The 20264-nt window shown below is 41.2% G+C and overlaps 1 protein-coding gene across 2 annotated transcripts in view; it reads right to left on the bottom strand.

The window, feature by feature from the left end:
- Positions 1-20264, bottom strand: part of DLGAP3 (DLG associated protein 3) — a 378675-nt gene that overhangs the window by 53295 nt on the left and 305116 nt on the right. The window contains exon 8 of one of the 2 annotated variants that reach the window (XM_066573288.1): positions 17848-19011. The exons of the other annotated variant lie outside the window; for it this stretch is intronic. Within the exon in view, the coding sequence (XP_066429385.1) occupies positions 17855-19011 (1157 nt within the window). The 3' untranslated portion in view covers positions 17848-17854. Of the gene's footprint in view, positions 1-17847; positions 19012-20264 lie in introns of those variants that run through there. 2 annotated transcript variants of the gene reach the window in all.

Genomic DNA, 20264 nt, shown 5'->3' with positions numbered 1-20264 from the left:
CATCACATACTTTACTATATATACACTATATAAGCATCCCAAATAATACAGAATTCTGTGGTTTGAAAACATGCCCCACTTGAATAGCCTATTAATTATTAAGCAGAACAGTTTTTCCACAGAAATAAAAAGTGCAAAAAAAATGCCAAGAAAACCCGCATATCAAATATCCACTATTACCGTAGTTATTGTCTACCTTTAATAAGGTCAAAAGGAAGCAATGCATGGTTACGCAGTTATTGTTTTTTCTCTACAGTCAAGCTGAACATTCTTCTTTGCTTTGGGAAAGATGAAAAGATCCAAGACTAATACATAAGCACCTATCCTGGCATTTCTTTTGGAAATTACATAAAACATCTGTGGCCAGACTACATGGACCATGTGGGTTATTTTTGTCATCAATTTTCTCTGTTGCTATGATCTATGTTTAAATCTCTTGATTAGATACATGAAAAAGGTAAAAATTCAACTATTTAGGCTATGGACATTCCCAAATGTGATGACTGTAGAATAAAGCATACTGTAGTTGGGTACAATTATAATATTGTTCTGTACCATTTGGACAAGACTTTTTAAATGCTGTAGATTTTCTGTATCAAAAATCTGCAGCATGCATGTGACCATATCCTTGATGTTGAATAAGGCGATGGTTCTAGATGGCATCCACCTCACAGTTCTTAAGAACTCTGATTCACCTCTGCTACACCTGCTGAACAACTGCTACACCTCCAGCAGTTTTGTTTAACCAATCCCTTCTAACAGGAGATGTTCTCGATGACTGGACAATGGCCAATGTTGTACTCATCCACAAGGAGGGCAGCAGAGAAGAAACCAGGGACTGCAGGCCAGTTAGTTTGACATCTCTAGTAGTTAAATTAATGGAAACTCTCCTGAAAAAGAGGATAATTGACCACCTAAAAACCAGCAACGTGGTGGACCCTAAACAGGATCGCATTACTTAGAGCAAATGATGCCAAACAAACTGATTTATTTGACTATGTCACAAAAGGGTTGAATGAGGGTGGTGGTATGGATACCGCATATTTGGATTTCATTAAAGTTCCACATAAAGAGCTCATAGATAAGTTATTGAAAATTGGACTTAATTCTTGGATAGTTCAGCAAATTTGCAGTTGTTAAATATCAGAGTGTCGTTTAGGCTGTGTATTCTTAACAGGGACTACTTACAAGTGGTGACTCCAGAGTTCTGTCCTGGATGCTATTCTCTTTAACATGTCTGTAGGTGCCATAGTAGAAGCTTTGGTTGTCTGTTTGCCGTTCACACAAAATTATGTAATAGGTTTGATAAAGCTGATGGTTTCTTGAACATAAAAATGATTTACCCTTAATGGACGAATGGTCAAAATAATGGAAACCGCAGTTTAATAATTCCAAATGTAAAAAAATGCACTTGACAAAAAGTTCTTGGTCTGAGTATCTTACGATTTTTCTCTGTTATCTTCGACTTCAGAAAAAGGATTTGGGGTTCTGATTTCTGACAGCTTTAAAATGAGTTAACAGCACGATCCGAAAGCAGGAAAAGCAAGTAGGATTCTCGGCTGCATAGCTGGAGGTATAACCAGCAGAAGGAAGGAGATTGTGATACCACTGTATAGGGCTCTAATGAAACCTCATCTGGAATACTGTGTCTAGTTCTGAAGACCACTCAAATCCAACAGAAAAGAAATATCAGCATGCTACATCAGACTATCGTTATAAATACAGCAATAACCTAGGAGCAGTACTAAGCATGAATAAATCTGTGTTCAAATTAGTATTACAGGTTCTATTTTTTAAGGATTCATGGCAGACATGACAAATCTCTCTTGCAACCAATCTTAAAAGGGGTTTTATGAGATACAGCTTCTTTGTAAAACCAGGTCCCCAGTGTGCAAAACATAATAAAGAGCTCATACTCACTGCTCCCCGCTCGTCCTATCCCCAGCTTGGATCTTAAGAGATCCCATTTAATAGATATTGAGAAATCCCATTGATTTATAATGATGAGATCAGTCTTCTTTTTTGTTACTAAATAGACAACACCATTTTTCAAAATTAGAGATGAGCGAGCATACTCGTTAAGGACAAATACTCGAGTGAGCATCGTCCTTTTCGAGTATCTGCCTGCTCGTCCGCAAAGAATCGGGTGCTGGCGGGGGTGAGCGGTGGGTTGCAGGAGTGAGCAGGGTGGGGGGAGAGAGAGAGATCTCCCCCCCGCTCTCCCGGCCACCCCCCACCGGCACCCAAATCTTTGCGGACAAGAAGGCAGATACTCGAAAAGGACGATACTCGCTCAAGTATTTGTTCTTAACAAGTACGCTCGCTCATCTCTATTCAAAATGTAATGGACACCTGGAATAGCAGCTCTTAATGCCAGTATAAACAGATTACACGTGACAACATGTCAGACAGTTTGACATGGATCTGCCTTGTCAAACACCAATGTGAGATTGAGCTATCTAAGGAAGCAGCACTCGAGGAACCCCAATTTTCACCCTGGACCCATCCAATAAGGATTTGATGTTCGCTGCAAGGTTCCCAAGTCATTAATCACAAAGATAGCCTCAGTTGTGTGGCTGCTGATGCAGCACAGGGCTAAGGCACCTTATCTGATCGTGGGGACAGAGTCTTGTCCATCATAATAGTAATGGTCAGGGCTGGCAGAATAACTGTATCTAGGCAAAAATCAGGACAGACAAATATTAGTGTCCAGAAAATGTACCCGAGGTCAGAAAGCAGGCAGAGGTCAAACTGATACAAACAACTTACTGGGGCTTTGTGACCAAGGGTATGGACAGGAGTGTGTGCAGCCCCACGGGTATGACTGTAGGGAGTGAGCTGTGGAGTGAGTGTGCCATGCAATGCATGGATGACAGCAGTGCCTTACAGTGGCATGAGTAGCAGATGAACGAGGTGAGCAGTAGTGGTGCACTGTGACACAAGGACCTTCATGCACAGAGCTATAGGCACTGTAAATGAACACAGCCTAGCTGTTGAACTTGTTAACAATTTGTTTGGTCCTTGGGGTTATTTATTCAACACAGAATTGGTGGCAGTTGGGCAAGAACCATAACTTTATTAATTGACATAAAACAGTGTACAGCAGGATGTTATATCCAGGGTATTGCTGGTTTCCATTCCCAAGGAAAATTAAAAATAAAGTTTATTTTACCAAATCACTTCCAACATTTTCAGCCTCGCAGATCCTTTCTCAAGTCCTTCTCTTTATGAATTCTGTAGCTCTCTCTTCCACTGCTATGAATTCTAGATCATGAGATTGGGTCACTCTACTGTGTAATGTTGCATCCTACATACAGAAGATCTTCAATTTGGTGCAGCCTGATTTGCTTTGTTTCTTGTTGGCTTCATGGGCTTTAGGTTGACATATTTTAGATGTGCAGCTGTTCCATCTTTTTAGACTTATGTAAGATTAATACTACATTATAAAATAAGCTCCTACAAAAGAAAACAGCCAAAAGCGTACGGGAGAGTGATAATTGCAGTGATTCCATTGCTCCATGTATTTTTCTAGTACATTTTATAATTGTGCTGTGGGCCCCAACTGCTGAGTGGACACAAACAAAAGGATGAATTATCCAGTTCAGAAAGTACATACACTGATTTCTCAAATTCTTCTTCTGAGACAGCAAGCAATTTGTTCAAGAGTTGGAAGGTGCATTAAAATGAGATAGACCATGCAGGAAAATTATTTGAAATTCTACAGAGACATTCTCCCTTCATTTAGTAGATTTAGTCCAACGAATTTCAACTGGATTTGTAGGTTTACCTATATAAAGGGTTAAAAGACAGGACTTTCCTTTTATATATTCGGTACAATATTATTTGTTGTTTTGAGACCTGGCATAACTGGTGTTCCCCTGATTTGTACATATGTAAAGTTGGTAGCTCAGTGCAGTTTGAAGATGCAAACAAATGAAGAGTTTAATATACCAATATATGCAGTATTTAAAGACAGCAGGGAAATAATGTTCAGTACATATACAGAGGATATAAAAAGTCTATACATCCCTGTTAAAATGCTAAGTAATAAACATCATTATCTGTACAATTCAATTGAAGAACAAACTAAAAAAATGTGTTTGCATAAGTGTGAACACTCTGTTATATTTGGGGACGTGGTTGTGTTCATAATTAGCCAATCACATTTAAACTAATGTTAAATAGTAGTGAGTACACTGTTACATATACCATGGAGCATAGTGAAGATGGTCATCAACAAGTGGATTTAAATTTCCGCAATAGTGACATTAACCAAGAACTGGCCGTGCCTCAAAAATTGATGGAAAAAACTGCAGAAAATTGGTCTGGGATGCTGCCAAGAGGCCTACAGCAACATTAAAGAAGCTGCATGTGACAAGCATCTACCGTATTCTTCATATGTCTGGGCTGTGGGGTAGGGTGGTAAGACGGAAGCCTTTTCTAACAAAGAAAAACATCCAAGCCTGACTATGTTTTGTCAAAACCTACATCGTCTGCCAAAAGTATGGGAGAATGTGTTACGGTCTGCTGAGACCAAGGTTAACCTTTTTGGCCATAATTCCGAAAAGTATGTTTGGTGCAAAGCCAACACTGCGCATGACCAAAAGAACACCATATCCACAGTGAGGATGGTGGGGGCAGCATTATGCTTCAGGCCTCTGTTAAAAAGCTGAATATGAAGAGGAATTTTACCTTTCAGCACAACAACAATCCAAAACATACCTCCAAATCAAGAAAAGAATGGCTTCGACAGAAGAAGATTGAGGTTTTGGAATGTCCCAGCCAGAGCCAACACCTAAATCTCATTGAAAATCTATAGATTGACCTGTAGAGCGCGCTACACACGGGATGCCATAGCAACCTGACACATTTAGAGTGATTTTGCAAGGAAGAGTGGGCAAAGATTATCAAGCCAAGATGTGCCATTTTGATAGACACCTACCTAAAAAAATGAGTGCTGTCTGTTATAAAGTCAAACGGTACATCGACAGAGTATTAGTTTTAGGGTGTGCATATTTATGCAACCACATTATTTGTTTTATTTTTCTACCCTAAATGATTTCAGTTTCTTTTTCAATGGAATCGTATAGATATAATGGGTCACATTTAAGGTGGAAATAAATCGAAAATGATTCATCTTTGACAGATTTTTTAACATGGCTGTGTAGACTTTTTATACTCACTGCACACACAAAGAGATGTAATTGCGTATATAAGGGTGTCTGCACAAGTGGTGGGCTTGCTGTGGATTTTCTGCAGTGAATCTGCAAAATATCCACAAAGAAAACCACGCGGCAACATTTGAATGTATTCCATAAGAATTTTGTAGTAGATTTTGTCACAAATTTATGGACTTCACTTATTGCGTTCCAGTGAAAATCTGCAGAAAGAATTGACATGCCACAGCTATCAAAATCCCTACAGCAAGTCAAGTGGAAAATATCTGCAGTGTGTATGAGATTTGTTCACATCTCTTGTGCTTTGCTGGTACTGTATTATGGTATGTTCACATGGGAAGGAAATGCTATGGAATATTCTGCAACATCTCTGCATCCAAAACAGAGTCAAAATCTGCAGCTGATTTTAGCAGATACTGCACTCCCCTCACCTGGCAGCCTCTAATAAGAATCAAGCCGTTGCTCAGGCTGGTCAGAAGTGGCATCACCTAACCAGCGGCTTGGCACTCACTAGAGCATGCCAGATGCTAAGTAGCTTTGACAGCACAAGCATTGCATGGTGAGAGGGCTCTGTATCTGCTGAAATCAGCTGTGGATTTTGACTCTGTTTGGAATGCGGAAATGCTGTGGAATTTTCAGCGGAATTTTCAGCTGTGAACTGGCCACAGCATTTCCGCCCTGTGTGAACATACCCTGACACTGTGAATTTTCCATCTCAATATCTGAATGGAAAAACACGCAGCTAATATAACTCATTTACCATAAAAAAGATTTTGCAGACTTTTAGACCGGTGAAGGACACAGTTGATGCCACAGATAATTGTAATTAACATTTGCTTGCAAGGGCCTCAGCCGGTATATGAATGGTCGTGTACTCACTGGGGATGACGATTGGAGGATAGATCTGCAGCTGTATGCTAATCTGCCAACTTCCAAACCATTCGGAAAGGTCAACATATTGAGATTTCCCCAGCTCATTTCCCTTTTCACAATACTTATTGATTCAGACCATCTTTTTAGAAGCTTATGGTTTTAATTAGCAATTCATTGTTCAGAGGCTTTTCAAACAGTAAATTGTGGTAAAATAATTGAAACTTTTTCTTTGTTGATGCAGGAAGCACATGATATGCAAACTATATGACAATCTCAGCCACAAATCTACACTGCGAGTCTTATGCTGCTTTCTCAAGCTGTAAATTACCCTGGCATATCATAGATGAAGGAGAAAGAAAAAGGAATGAGGATAATGATTATTTCAGATAGAGAAAACCCGACCTAGAGAAGATTACCAGATACATTAAGTAAAGGTTCAGTGATATACAACACCACCTGAAACCGCAATGAAATATCATAACATTTTACAAAATTCTAATTTATTTGTCAGATCTGAAATGTACGAGCCAGAACAGCGCCTCATAGAAAATCTTTAAACACAACTTTCATTTACAAGCTGATTACTGATTATTTTACCTCTTTTGGCCATTAGATTCTTAGGCTACGTTCACACTAGCATTTTTGTGACTAATCTAGTTTTATTAAAAATGGAAATCATCTATATGCTTTATGCTTACATCCATTTTTCAGCATTTCAAATATGGTGGTGTCACATCTTCAATGAATCTGGCTCAGTGTTTAGCATGGTTTCTTTGCTGAGGTCCTGTAGTCAAATCGCATCAAGGACAACATCAACTTTTGAAAAAACTCCACATAGCCATCACCCTAGCTTGAATTTGAACCTTCAACTCCAGCACTGCAAAGCAGCAGTGCTAATAACTGAGCCATCACACTTATTTCTTAATTGCTAGAGAATTAGAAGAGCAAGAAGAAAAAACATGAGAACATAAAACAGACATCACCCTTGATCAGATTTGAACCTACAATTCCAAAACTGGAAGGTAGTATTGCTAATGATTAAGCCATCACACCTTGTAACAATGGGGTCTAGGTTCACGTCTAACTATGGGCAACATATGCATAGAAGTTATATGTTCTCATTGTATTTATTTTTCTCTTCCTTTGCAAGCAGGGTTGCTCAGTCATTGGCACTGTTGCTTTACAGCGTTAGAGTTGCAAGTTCAAATCTGACCACAGCTGATGGCTGTATGGAGTTTTTAAAGTTTATGTTGTCCTTGATGAGATTTGAACCCAGAGCTCCAACATTGCAAGGCATCAGTGGCTAACCACTGCTATAATTTTCAAAGAGGCAGCACCAGCATGCAGAAAACATACAAAACTGGAAATGAAAAACAGACTGAAAACAGAAAATCTTCAAGTTCCATCTGCATCCCATTGAGTATAATGCAATAAAAAAAGGATCCATCTGTATTCTGTTTCCAAAACTGAAAACAAAAGCGCAGTGGTCTGTGCCAGTGAAGAAAATGGAATGGAGACAGAAAATACAGAAATGGATTGAAATTGAAAACCTTACGCTTCAATACATTTCTATGGGCTTGAAAACGTTTTCTTTCCGTTTTGCTGTTCCCATGGCGGAGCAGCAAAACTGAAAGCAAAATGCTAGGGTGAAAAGGCCCTTATACAGTGATGACAACATAGCTTAATGTACATTTATCCTAATACAATGAACAATCACTGCATTAGGAACAGCTGGAGCATGACATCTTCTGATCAGTAAAATGGCAGGCCGTTTGTTGTTGATTTTAGAGGCAAGCATCAGTTAGAACATCTGGTATCACAGCAATGATATTCCACAGTGGACAAACTGGCTCAGCAGTATAAAAGTGGGGAAGTTAGACAAATTTCCTCAGTGACCATACCTTGTGTTGGCTGGTTTTCTATAGCCATAGACTGACATGGGTGCCACTGATGACGTTTCATTATCACCAACAATGCCTTGTATGAGCCCAGGAAAGATATCAATGGACCTTGGACACATGCTAAAAGGTCTTCTGGAGAGACAAGTCCTGTTTCTTGCTGAACCATATGAATGGCCAAATCCACAACTCGCATAAGCAACATAAAGCCATATTCCATGGATGTACCATTGGGGTTCAACAAAAAGGTGGAGATGGTGTCATGGCCTAGGCAGCATTTTCCTGGCATGGCCTATGACTATTGGTCATCATACCACAATCCTTGAATGATGAACACTACCGGGACCTGTTAGCTGACCATCTGCACCTATTTCTTCAGAAAGTCTTCCCCGACCACAGTGCCATATTTCAACACGACAATATTTTGTGTCATCAGGATTGGATCACTAGTAAGTGGAGGAACACAACAATGAATCCTCCACACTGCCTTGGCCCCCAAATTCACCGGACTGTAATCCCATTGAATATTTTTGGTACATGCTAGTAAGGTCTGTGGGATCTGGTCCCACTTATCCACAAAATGTAGGCCAACTGATAGAACTACTGCAGTGAGCATGGGTCTAGTTGAGCATAAGTCTAGTTGAGTATCCATCTTGTGCAATCCATTTTTCAATATCTAAAAGTCATGATCGCCCAAAAATGTGAACAAACCCATTATTGAGTAGGTGTTCCTAATGCACTGATCGTTTAGTGTATTTTGAACCATAATTGTTATCATTTTTTCTGCAGAAATTAGTAGTACAGTATATGAGAATACATTAGACTGTATAATATACAGTTATCCCTCAAGTCATAATGGCCCCAAAATACAATATTTTCAACATATTTGACGTCTTTCCTGAGCCATTGTAATCTGAAAGCAGATTCAATATACAATGCTACAGACAGTCCGGGTCTGAGGCTTGTTTGGTTGACTGGAAAATCCAGCCAATCAGCATGGGCATATCACAGTATTGCTGAAGTTCATCCACCAATTTGCTGCTTAGTAGCACTGCTCTACAGTACAGTGCAATTCTACATGTTCTGTTCAGCTCTTTACTTGTGCCAGATGATGGTGGCTCCATGCTACTTATCTGATATACTGTGTACACTGTACACGACCCTGAAAAAGCTTCTGTCTTCTACACTGAAAGTGATTTACAGCTTTCACCAGTTCTCCAACTTTCTTACATGTAAGTACTTGCTTTATCTGTATTAGTTATCTGCCTATGTTTTATTAATCATCATTTTGTATTACTTCTAGCTGACATTTTGGGGGCTTCTGAACTTCTCACCAGTTTACCATAGAGCTGAGGTCTCATGGTACAATACTTTCACCATACAATAGTCATCCCAGAATGAATTAATATTGTAAGTTAACAGAAGTTGCATGTAATTGGTGAATGTGGCATCTTTCTCACCTTCCAACAATCTACAGTTGTATTTAACCCTTCTCTGTAAAGGCCCATTTAGACACAATGATTATTGCTCAAAATGTGCTCATCTTCCATCTTTTGAGCGATAATCATTGTGTGCATTTACACGAAAAGATGGTCGCTCAAAATTTGCTCAAATGGCAGTTAGAGTGACAGTTTTGAGCGTTCACTTTGCATAATCTGTTATATTATAATTGTTAGAATCTGCTATATTCTGTATACAGCTGTTCTCTTCTCAGAGCGCTCAGCTGTTATACAGCTAAGCGCTCCAAGCAGGGTATACAGTAGATAAACAGGGCCGCTTGTCGTCTGCATACTGATGTTGTCTTCTCAGAGCGCTCAGCTGGTGTACAGCTGAGCGCTCTGAGCGGAGTATGCAGAAGACAGCTGGACCGCTTGTCTTCTGCATATTTGTGATTTGTTCTCTGAGTGGGATACCAGCTGATACTCAGCGTGCAGCCCTGACAAGGCTGATGGGTGACTTTAAGCAAGCTAAAAGTCAGCAATGAGTGAAAAGTGCACGAAAAATGCACGACGACTGCACGTTAATATACAACGATTATCGCTCAAAAGATGGAAGATGAGTGAATTTTAAACGATAATCGTTGTGTCTAAATGGGCTTTTAATGTTCAAAAAATTATTCAGTCATTAAAAATTTAGGTCAAGTTCAAAACTGCATTGAAGACTGCTAAAGAATCTGTCATGTGACTGGAAAAATAGCTCTGCATGCTGCACAACAGGCAGCATACCGGAATCCTATCTGATAATAGATCCAACAAAGTGTTGTGACTTTCCTTTTAAATGGAAGCTACAGTGCAAGTGTGAACATAGACTTACATTCATTAACCCCTTGGTGACCACCCCATAGTGTTTTTACGTCCTGTTTTGCTGAGCGTTAATTCCCAAGGCCGTAAAAACATGCTGCCTCTGGTGATTAAAGCCCTGCAGGCTGTGGATGTGACAGATCCATGCTGTCAGTTACCGAAGGTAGCCAACATCTTGGAGGCCCCCCGTCACGTGATCCCATTGAAGTCAATATAAAGTTAAAAAAATTTTAAGTTTCAGCTCCCCGCGATGTCCCACGGTATTCTGGTCCTCCAGTATCTGACGCTGGCCCAGTAAATTTAAAAACTCCCAGCTTCTGGCTAGTAAGAGTAGCCGACAGCAGGGAACTGTCGCTTGGAGCCGCTGTATGCGGTTCCCGGTCATATGATCACTGTTATCCAATGGGTAACAGCGATCAAGTAAAAGTTAAAAAAAGCGTAAATAAAAGAAAAAAGTTTGTTTTATCTCCCCTCATGGATCATATCCATGAAGGGAGATGAAATGATGAACCTAAAGCCCCCGGATTTATCAGCGGATCCTTAACCCAGCTTCGGAACGCGCTCATCGCCAAAATGGCGAACGCATGCCAAAAGCAACAGATTGCCGGGGTAATTTAAAATCCCCATGCTCCTGGCTACTACACGTAGCTGAGAGCTTGGAGATTTCATTGGGGGCCGCGGTACGCATTTCTTGGTCATGTGATCACCGTTATCCAATGGATAACGGCAATCACTTAAAAGTAAAAAAAAAAAGTTAAAGTTTCATCTCCCATCACAGCTTCAATCCATGAAGGGAGGTGAAATTGCTTACCTAAGGCCTCCGGCGATGTCCCCAAACAGGATCCTTATCCACGGACCTTTCCCCAGCTTTGGCGCATGTGCCCGTCACCAAAGTGGCGGACACAAGTGCAGAAGCTGGGGAGGGCGTGGAAAATTTAAAATCTCCTTGCTCCTGGCTACTAAAGATAGCCGAGAGCCCAGAGCAGTAAGTGAGGGACGCAGTCCCCAGTCACATGATCACCATTATCCAACAGATAATGGCAATAGCGTAAAAGTTAAAAGACAGTTGAAGTTTGATGCTTCTTTCAGTTTGGGCCCTGTTGTTGATCCATACATAATATTAGTGCCACAATGGATATGTTTCTGAATACAGGATAAACAGGGGATCCATTTTGGGGTGAAATTCTTCATTCCTGTGTGTGCTGTACCAAAAAAAAAAACTGTTTTCAAAATGGCACAATTGCCAAAAAAGGAAAATCATAATTTTTTCCTTCTGCTTTGCTATATGCAGTACACTCCTAGATGAATTTAATAAGGGGTCTAGTTTTATGGGGTCATTTGTGGGTTTTTTCTATCATTTTGGCTGCTCAAGGGCTCAATAAGTGGGCAATGGGGCCTAAATCACCTTCAAGCAAAATGTCTGTTCTGAAAGCCACTGGCTGCTTCTTTCATTTTGGGCCCCGTTGTGCATATAGACATTTTTTTATTTTGGGGTGAAAGCCTTCATTCATATGTGTGCTGTACAAAAAAACAGTTTTAAAAACGGCAAAATTGCCAAAAAAATGAAAATCATATTTTTTTCCTTCTGTTATGCTTAGATTCTTTCAAAAACTGCAGGGTCAAAATATGCAGTACACTCCTAGATGAATTCATTAAGGGAATCTACAAGTGTGCAATGGGGCGTAAAACACCTCCATGAAAAATGTCTATTCTGAAAACCATCGGCTGCTCCTTTCAGTTTGGGCCCCTTTGTGCATACGAACATAAGATCAGAGCCACAATGGGTGTATTTCTGAACACAGCACAAACAGCGGTATCCATTTTGGGGTGCAAATCTTCATTTTCATGTTCACTATAGAAAAAAACTCCCTTTATAATGACATATTTGCAAAAATATGACATTTTATTCTTTCTCCTCTAAATTGCATTAACTCCTGAAAAGAAACTGTGGGGTCAAAATACTTATATGACACCCCTCATTGAATATATTAAAATGTGTATTTTTTAAAATGGGGTCATTTGCGGGGGTATCTATCATTCTAACAGCTATGAGCCTTTGCAATCTTGGCTTGGTGTAGGAAAATAAAACGTTCCTCAAAATGTTAATAATTAATGTTAAATTTGTATGTCTCCTAAATGGTTAAAAAAACTAATGTTTTTCACATGTGCAACCAAATTAAAGTAAACAGATGGAAATATATATCTTATCAAAAATGTGTACAGCATGTTTGCACATATTTGAGATATTGCAATTGAAAATGAAGTACAAAACAATGTCACAATCACTTGGATATGCAAAACCTTTACGGAGTTATTCCATGTTAAAGTGACACATGTCAGATTTTCAAAATTTGGCCTGGTCATTAAGGCGCAAACAGCCTTAGTCACTAAGGGGTTAACATGAAGAGGGGAGAGAAGGGAATAATTGTGGATTTGTTACAAAATTTCAGCTGTAGATTTCATGTTGAAATTCCGCAGCAATGTACAGTACAATGTTAGTAAACTGGGTTTTAACAAACCTCATTCACTCACAGCAGAAGAAATTTACAATGGAAGCTAATCATGCTTGTTGAGGAAACAGTGTGACTTTTTACTACTGAATTCATTCTTAGCAGTACAGTGAAACCTGCACCACAATTTGCACACATTTCTCCACAATTGTGAACATACGCTTAGATTGCTGCTGTGAGAGGGGAGGAGGTAATATGCACTCTGTAATAATTATCCTGATAACTCTCTCACTTCTTTTCCTGTGAGAATGCTGGCTACTTAACTAACACTGCGAAGAGCTAGAATTTGATTTCCATCTGTTTGCAGTTTCATAATAGATGTAATACATGTATTTCAGCTATTATTGTATATATTGTTGAATCACAGTAAACTCAATTGCCTAATGTATAAGTATAAGTTTATCAAAATGTCACATTTGCTTTAGAAGTTATTCCCACCTTTTTGCACATTTCTTTTTTTCAATTGGTTATTTAATTTCCAAATGTGAAATCAAGAAATCTTCTAAATAGTCTTCATTAAAAGTTTATTACCATTTTGCTGCTGTAGAGTCTGGGCATCTCTCGAACATGACAAGCTGTCCTGCTGCTTCTGAGCTATCTGTCAAAAGTGGACTGCTATCTCACTCTGTCACTCACTCACCCCTCACAAAAATAATAAAAGAGCTGATACTCACCTATCCCAGGTCCCTGCTTGTCCAATGTCACAACTCCATTCTTTGCATCAAGTCTGTGTTTACAGGCTGCAGGTAGCCTGTTTATGGGACACCACAGGGTGCTAATCGTAGACTGGGAGCAACGGAGAACGGAACTCCAGTGTTGGACATGCATGGACCTGGGAAGTGTGAGTTGTGGCTATTTTACTATGTTTGGCCCAGGGAGCAAGATTTAAGAAAAAAAAAACTTGGGAAACCCCTTGAAAAACTCTAACGACTTGCAACACTAAATCCTTTCTCTAAAAGGTGGTGGCAGTTGTTTCAAGCCACTATATAATCCTCATAATTTAAGAATATATTCAATACTTTATTAAAAAGAATATAAAAATATCCGTCTTTATTGCACATTTTCTGTACTATTACTTTTGCGCATTATTTGTTCCTCCTTTAAAGTATATTATCGTTACTTCACATTATATGGTCTACATCAAGCCAAACCTGTCATAACAGGAAGCTTCTAATAGTGGTGTTGTGGACACTAGCAGGGAATTTAAGTAGATCCTCAGACGTGACTCATTCAAGTCACTGGCATTGTTATAAATTTTAAGGCCATTCTTTTTTTATAAGTATATTATTGCTGCATTTCTGTGTCCACAATGCAGACATGTATCATGGCCCAACCATGGCGTATACTGATCTGATTCCACCGGAATCTATAATGGTGACTGTTCGGGTTCTTAAACCTTGCAGTCGAGCTGGGACATGCGCCTGTATCAAGGACACAGAAATGCGGCTATGATGGTGAACGTTCAGATCAGTAAACCCCGAGCTTAGGCTGGGACATAAATCTATATTACAGACCCAGAAATGAAAGTCTATGAACCTGGCCTTAAAAATATGGTAAGGCTCTGTGAGGCAAGTTTTTTGTATACTTAGTGATAACTCGTTCATATCCATTTTATTACTTTTATGTATTGTATAATAACAAGAGATACTTGGTGCCCCATAACTCTATCTAGGATACGCAATCATATTTAATTTGCTCTTGGGATGATGTGATTACAACATGCCTTAAGAAATTTAGTTTCAAGAAGATACAGAATTGTGGTATTAGGCCTAAGGCCTTAGTCAGACGGGCGTTTTTTCGCGCGATTTGCGGATCGCATGACGGATGCGCATCAGCAAATCGCGTGACCGCTGCGCGCAAGTCGCCCGCAAATTGCCCGAAAATCTGCTCCTAGCCGCGTTTCATTAGAAACGGGCCGGAGCTGTCCAGCGCATTGCTTTCAATGGAGACGGCAATACAGCCGTCTCCATTGAAAGCAATGCGCTGCGGGCGAGCCCGGGATGAATTGTCGGTAAGGGCTTAAATATATAAGCCCTTACCTGCAATTCATCCTAAAATGTGTAAAAATAAAAAAAAAATTGTATACTCACCTGCCGGCAGCCGGAGCTCCGAGCGGCCGTCCTGCAGTGGGTGTGAAGGGGGTGTGAGTCAGACCTGCCCCCTGATTGGCTCAGCGCTGAGCCAATCAGAGGCATGCCTCACTCACACCCATTCATGAATGGATGTGAGTCAGACCTGCCCCTGATTGGCTCAGCGCTGAGAGGCAGCAGTCACTCACCCATTCATGAATTCATGAATGGGTGTGTGAGTGAAACCGGCCTCTGATTGGTCAGGCTGTGACCAATCAGAGGCAGATCATTCAGCAGGCGGGGATTTTAAAGCCCCGCCGGCTGAATAGTGCCGAGAAGCAGTTCAGGAGAACTGACAGCGGCCGCGGCTGGACTCCGGCTGCAGCGGAAAGGTAAGTATACAATTTTTTTTTATTTTAACACATTTTAGGATGAATTGCAGGGAAGGGTTTATATATTTAACCCCTTCCCGACAATTCACCCCCCGCGCACGCCGGCAGCCCATTGCTTTCAATGGAGCGGCTGTATTGCTGCTCCATTGAATTCAATGGGCAAACATCGTTCTTCTCTGCCACAGCTGTTACAGCTGTGGCAAAGAAGAATGATTTGTCTTCTATATGTTCTCAATGGGGTCGGCGCTGCTGCCGCCGGCCCCATTGAGCGCATATAGAGAAGAGAACAGGAATCGCAGATCGCAGATAGGTGCGATCTGCGATTTTTTGTTCTATAATTTATCGGACGAGCGCATAAAAAGCGCTCATGTGTCCGATACCATTGCAAAGCAATGGTTTTAAAAAATCGCCGGACGCATGCGCGTCATCATCCTGCAATTCATCCTAAAATGTGTAAAAATAAAAAAAAATTGTATACTCACCTGCCGGCAGCCGGAGCTCCGAGCGGCCGTCCTGCAGTGGGTGTGAAGGGGGTGTGAGTCAGACCTGCCCCCTGATTGGCTCAGCGCTGAGCCAATCAGAGGCATGCCTCACTCACACCCATTCATGAATGGATGTGAGTCAGACCTGCCCCTGATTGGCTCAGCGCTGAGAGGCAGCAGTCACTCACCCATTCATGAATTCATGAATGGGTGTGTGAGTGAAACCGGCCTCTGATTGGTCAGGCTGTGACCAATCAGAGGCAGATCATTCAGCAGGCGGGGATTTTAAAGCCCCGCCGGCTGAATAGTGCCGAGAAGCAGTTCAGGAGAACTGACAGCGGCCGCGGCTGGACTCCGGCTGCAGCGGAAAGGTGAGTATACAATTTTTTTTTATTTTAACACATTTTAGGATGAATTGCAGGGAAGGGTTTATATATTTAACCCCTTCCTGACAATTCACCCCGCGCACGCCGGCAGCCCATTGCTTTCAATGGAGCGGCTGTATTGCCGCTCCATTGAATTCAATGGGCAAACATCGTTCTTCTCTGCCACAGCTGTTACAGCTGTGGCAGAGAAGAATGATTTGTCTTCTATATGTTCTCATTGGGGTCGGCGCTGCTGCCGCCGGCCCCATTGAGCGCATATAGAGAAGAGAACAGGAATCGCAGATCGCAGATAGGTGCAATCTGCGATTTTTTGTTCTATAATTTATCGGACGAGCGCATAAAAAGCGCTCATGTGTCCGATACCATTGCAAAGCAATGGTTTTAAAAAATCGCCGGACGCATGCGCATGCGCAAATCGCGGCTAAAAACGCCCGTCTGACTGAGCCCTTAGGGGTGAATAAACAAGTGTTCGACAGCCCTCCACAGTTGCATGTTTCTACTTCACACTACTTAGGTGCATGGCCATGTGAGGTACTGATTAAAGGGATTCTATCATCATGTTTATAATGCCTGAACCACAGGCAGCATGAACCCAGAACAGGGAATCCTGTTACCCCCCCCCCCCCCCATAGGTGTTTTGAAATAAATGCACTTTGATGTTTGACACAGAGCTGAGCTCCAAGTCAAGGATGTGGGCTACACCAGCATACCCCTTCCCACAGCATGCAGAGTGACAGCTCTCTCCCTGCTTATATATAGGGACAGTGCCAGGGGCGTAATTACAGGGGATGCAGAGGATGTGTTTGCACCCAGGACCAGGAGACCTAGGGGCCCATAAGGCCTCTTTTCTCCACATAGGGAGTCCAGTACTATGAATAAAGCACTATAATTGGGGGCCCTGTTACAGGTTTTGCATTGGGACCCAGAACCTGCGACGTACACCTCTGGACAGTCTTGTCAGTCTTTATGCAGCAGGTGGGAAGAGGGCATGCCCCCATGACTCAGAGCTAAGCTTTGAGTAAAACTTCAAAGTGCATTTACTCTGAAGAGATGCAGCATTTTAGAATAAAACATCCAGGGGGGCAACAGACATCCCTGTCTTGGGTTCATACTGCCCAGGGTTTGAGCAGGATGAACCTGATGATAGAATCCCACTAAGATTAGGGCTACCCAGGGACTACAGTGCAAGTAATGAAAGTGAATGCTGTAATAATGAAATCCAGCAGGTTTGAATTTTTGCTGACTATCATGTTGAGGTCATGCTAACTTTCGGGTGCCAACACAACAGACTCACTTTTATTAATTGTAATGTAGCAGCACAAAGTTGCTGTGCAGTCCCAGCCTAATCTAAAGCAAATAAGAAGTTTTACTGGTCTATGCAGAGTGTTGGATTCTTGCTTGTTTTAGATGTCACAGAGCTATGTTTTTTAATGCAACAGAGCTGAGCTTATTATTTAGCATAAAGTACATTATCTGTGTATCCCATAGAAATGGAAACAAACCTACTACTGAGTGAACAGACCTATAGTGGACAAACTGTTTAATAACAAATTCAGATCTGTTACATGTAAAGCTATAAATCCAACCTGCCATTGGTAAATACTGTAGTAGGTCTCACTTGTTTGCTTGGAACCTTGATTAAATTCAAAATCATATGCATTCATACATATGTGTACATAAAGGAATAGATACAGCAATAAAAAAAGACACATGATTTTCAACACCTTCTTTATTGTTGTAAAACATGAAAAAAGGCTAGTTCTTAATTTATCCATGGGTATCCCCCATCACTGACTTAGGATGGACACGAGGACGGCCACGAGGTTGCCCTCTCCTGCGCAGAGGGCCTATAAGTCGGCTTCCTGCCCAGGTGGGGTTCTCACTGCTACCTCTGGCCATAGTGCTTGGCATAGAAGACCCAGTTCTTGGATCCTGAAGAAAGAACTGAGCAAAAGAACAGGGCAGAGTGGATGACACTGAAGAAATTCGTGTCCCTCTTGGACGTGTAAGTCCTCCACGAGCCCTTCGGGTAGTAGTTGCAGTACCACTGCATGGGGTTCCCCTGCCTTCTGGACCCTGACCTTCTTGGGCAATAGCTCTTTCTTGCCTTCTTTTTCTAAGTTCATCTCGGATGTCACCAAGCACACCAAGTAGCTGACGATGAAGCTCCCTATCTCTTGCTCTTTCTTCTCGCTGTCGGGTCATTTCTTCTTCTTTTAAAACCAATTCTTGACGGTACAATTGGTCTCTCAATTTCTCTAATTGCAAAAGGCGATGGAGACTAGCTCTCCATCGAGCTCTTCTGTCATCTTTAGCACGAGGGCGTCCAAGTCTTCTTGGCATTGTAGCACTAGAGGCCTGGTCACCCTCAGGATATTCAGAAGACAGGAGAGATTCATTACAACTATGCTCACTGCGCTGAGATGAAGCAAGTTGGTGGTCTTCTTCCCCATTATTATCTTTTCTGTGGTCTTGCATCAAGGGCCAAACCATTCCTCCAGGTAAAGAACCAATCTCTGTTTGCTGACTGCCTCCATCTCTCTCAGACTGTGTGGACTCTGCTGACTCAGGAACCCTGTCAGATGGTGGAATATCTGAGTCACTCTCATCCCCCCAACCTGTGTGTGCAGAAAGATAGCAGAGAGGGTCTTCAGTGGAAGAGGCTAGTGGGCCTGGTGACACACGCCTGAAGGACTGTTTGATTTGTCTCCCTACAGTAAGAGACACCCGCACTTCCTCCTTTGTTGGGGACCAGTGCTCAAGGTAAGGATTAATAATCATTCCTTGACATCTTCTGCTTTCTAGCTCTTGATCTTCTGTATCTCCTTCTACTGATGTAGTACTATATGTTACTAATGTTCCACTTCTTTGAGGTGGTGACAGTGCTGCCCTCATGGGGGACCTTTGATTTGGCAGTGATGATGCTGTGGGAATAAAACAGAACACTTTGTGAAACAGATTGCAAAAGGAAAAGGTTCTTAAAAAATTAAATGTCTAGTGTATTGTGCTCACACTAATACCCTACTAACATGTCTACCCAATGCATGTGGATAAAGTCTTCACTCTACGGTTTAGTTTGCAAGATTATGTTTTTGTAGAAATAAAAATAATTTAAAAAATATTTTTGTGTTTGTAAGAGCTCAAAATATAATGCTTCTGCATGGGGAAATACATCTGTAGTATGGAAGATTGAATAATAACCCTTTCAAATGTTTTTAATAAAGTAAAAGGGATTACTATAGCATGGGTTACGCATCCCATTAACTAATTTTAAGCACATTTCAAGAGAAAGTCTAATTAATGTCAAAGAAATACATATTTTGCTCATTTTATTTACACCCAATCATTTGGTTGTTTGAAAACATGTTTCAACACCTATTGTAACCAACCTAGAATCATGTCAGGCCACAAAAATGAATCTTCTATCACGCTTGTCGTCATGTGCTCTGCAGTGTGCCTGATATGTGCTAGATTTAATACAGACTTTTCCCCATGCAGTTACCTGGACTGCTCTACCTTTAGCCCCTGCTGTTGCCTACAGAATCCAGAAAGTAAAAAATAGGGAGTATGGGCCTCGGCTATGGATTTCAGGGTGCAGGACCTTCAGCAGAAGCTAAAGAAGAGGGTTGCCTGGAGCCGAAGTGTTGGATTAGGTGGCTGAAGTTATGTTTGATAGTGTTGGAGCTGAGAGCAAAACATCAATGCAGCTAAATCATTGGTGAGTAACTATCCTAGCTGTATTTTAATGTATGTCATAAGAAGGGATTGTATAATTAACTAATTATCTTATTCTACCAGGAAACCATAGAGGTGCAATTTATAAAAATATATAGCTATTGTGATTAATGTGGTTTTCTTTGTAGGAAACCACCATGGGCAACCTGGCTTTTTTCAGGCAAGAAAACAGTTGTCTCAAGTTACAAAGTCCTCAAAAATTGATGGGGAAGTTTTCAGGTAATGCACTAATTTTCTCCTGTCTTTGCTAAAACTACAGATATGTCCCTTAGTACAATGCATTATATTGAAGTCTGTTGAGCTTACCTGGATCAGCTTTGATGCCTTCCAGCTCACCCACCATCCTGCACAACATGCAAGAAAGGAGGACCCTTCCCTCTTACTGGGATGGGGGGTTATGAGCATGGTGGCCCCTCCTGGCAGCCCTGATCGGGAAGCTCCT

The sequence above is a fragment of the Eleutherodactylus coqui genome, chromosome 1 (assembly GCF_035609145.1).
Source record: "Eleutherodactylus coqui strain aEleCoq1 chromosome 1, aEleCoq1.hap1, whole genome shotgun sequence".
In the NCBI taxonomy this organism is placed as follows: Eukaryota; Metazoa; Chordata; class Amphibia; order Anura; family Eleutherodactylidae; genus Eleutherodactylus; species Eleutherodactylus coqui.
Note: the sequence above shows the minus strand (reverse complement) of the source record. Positions and strands in the feature narration are given on the sequence as shown.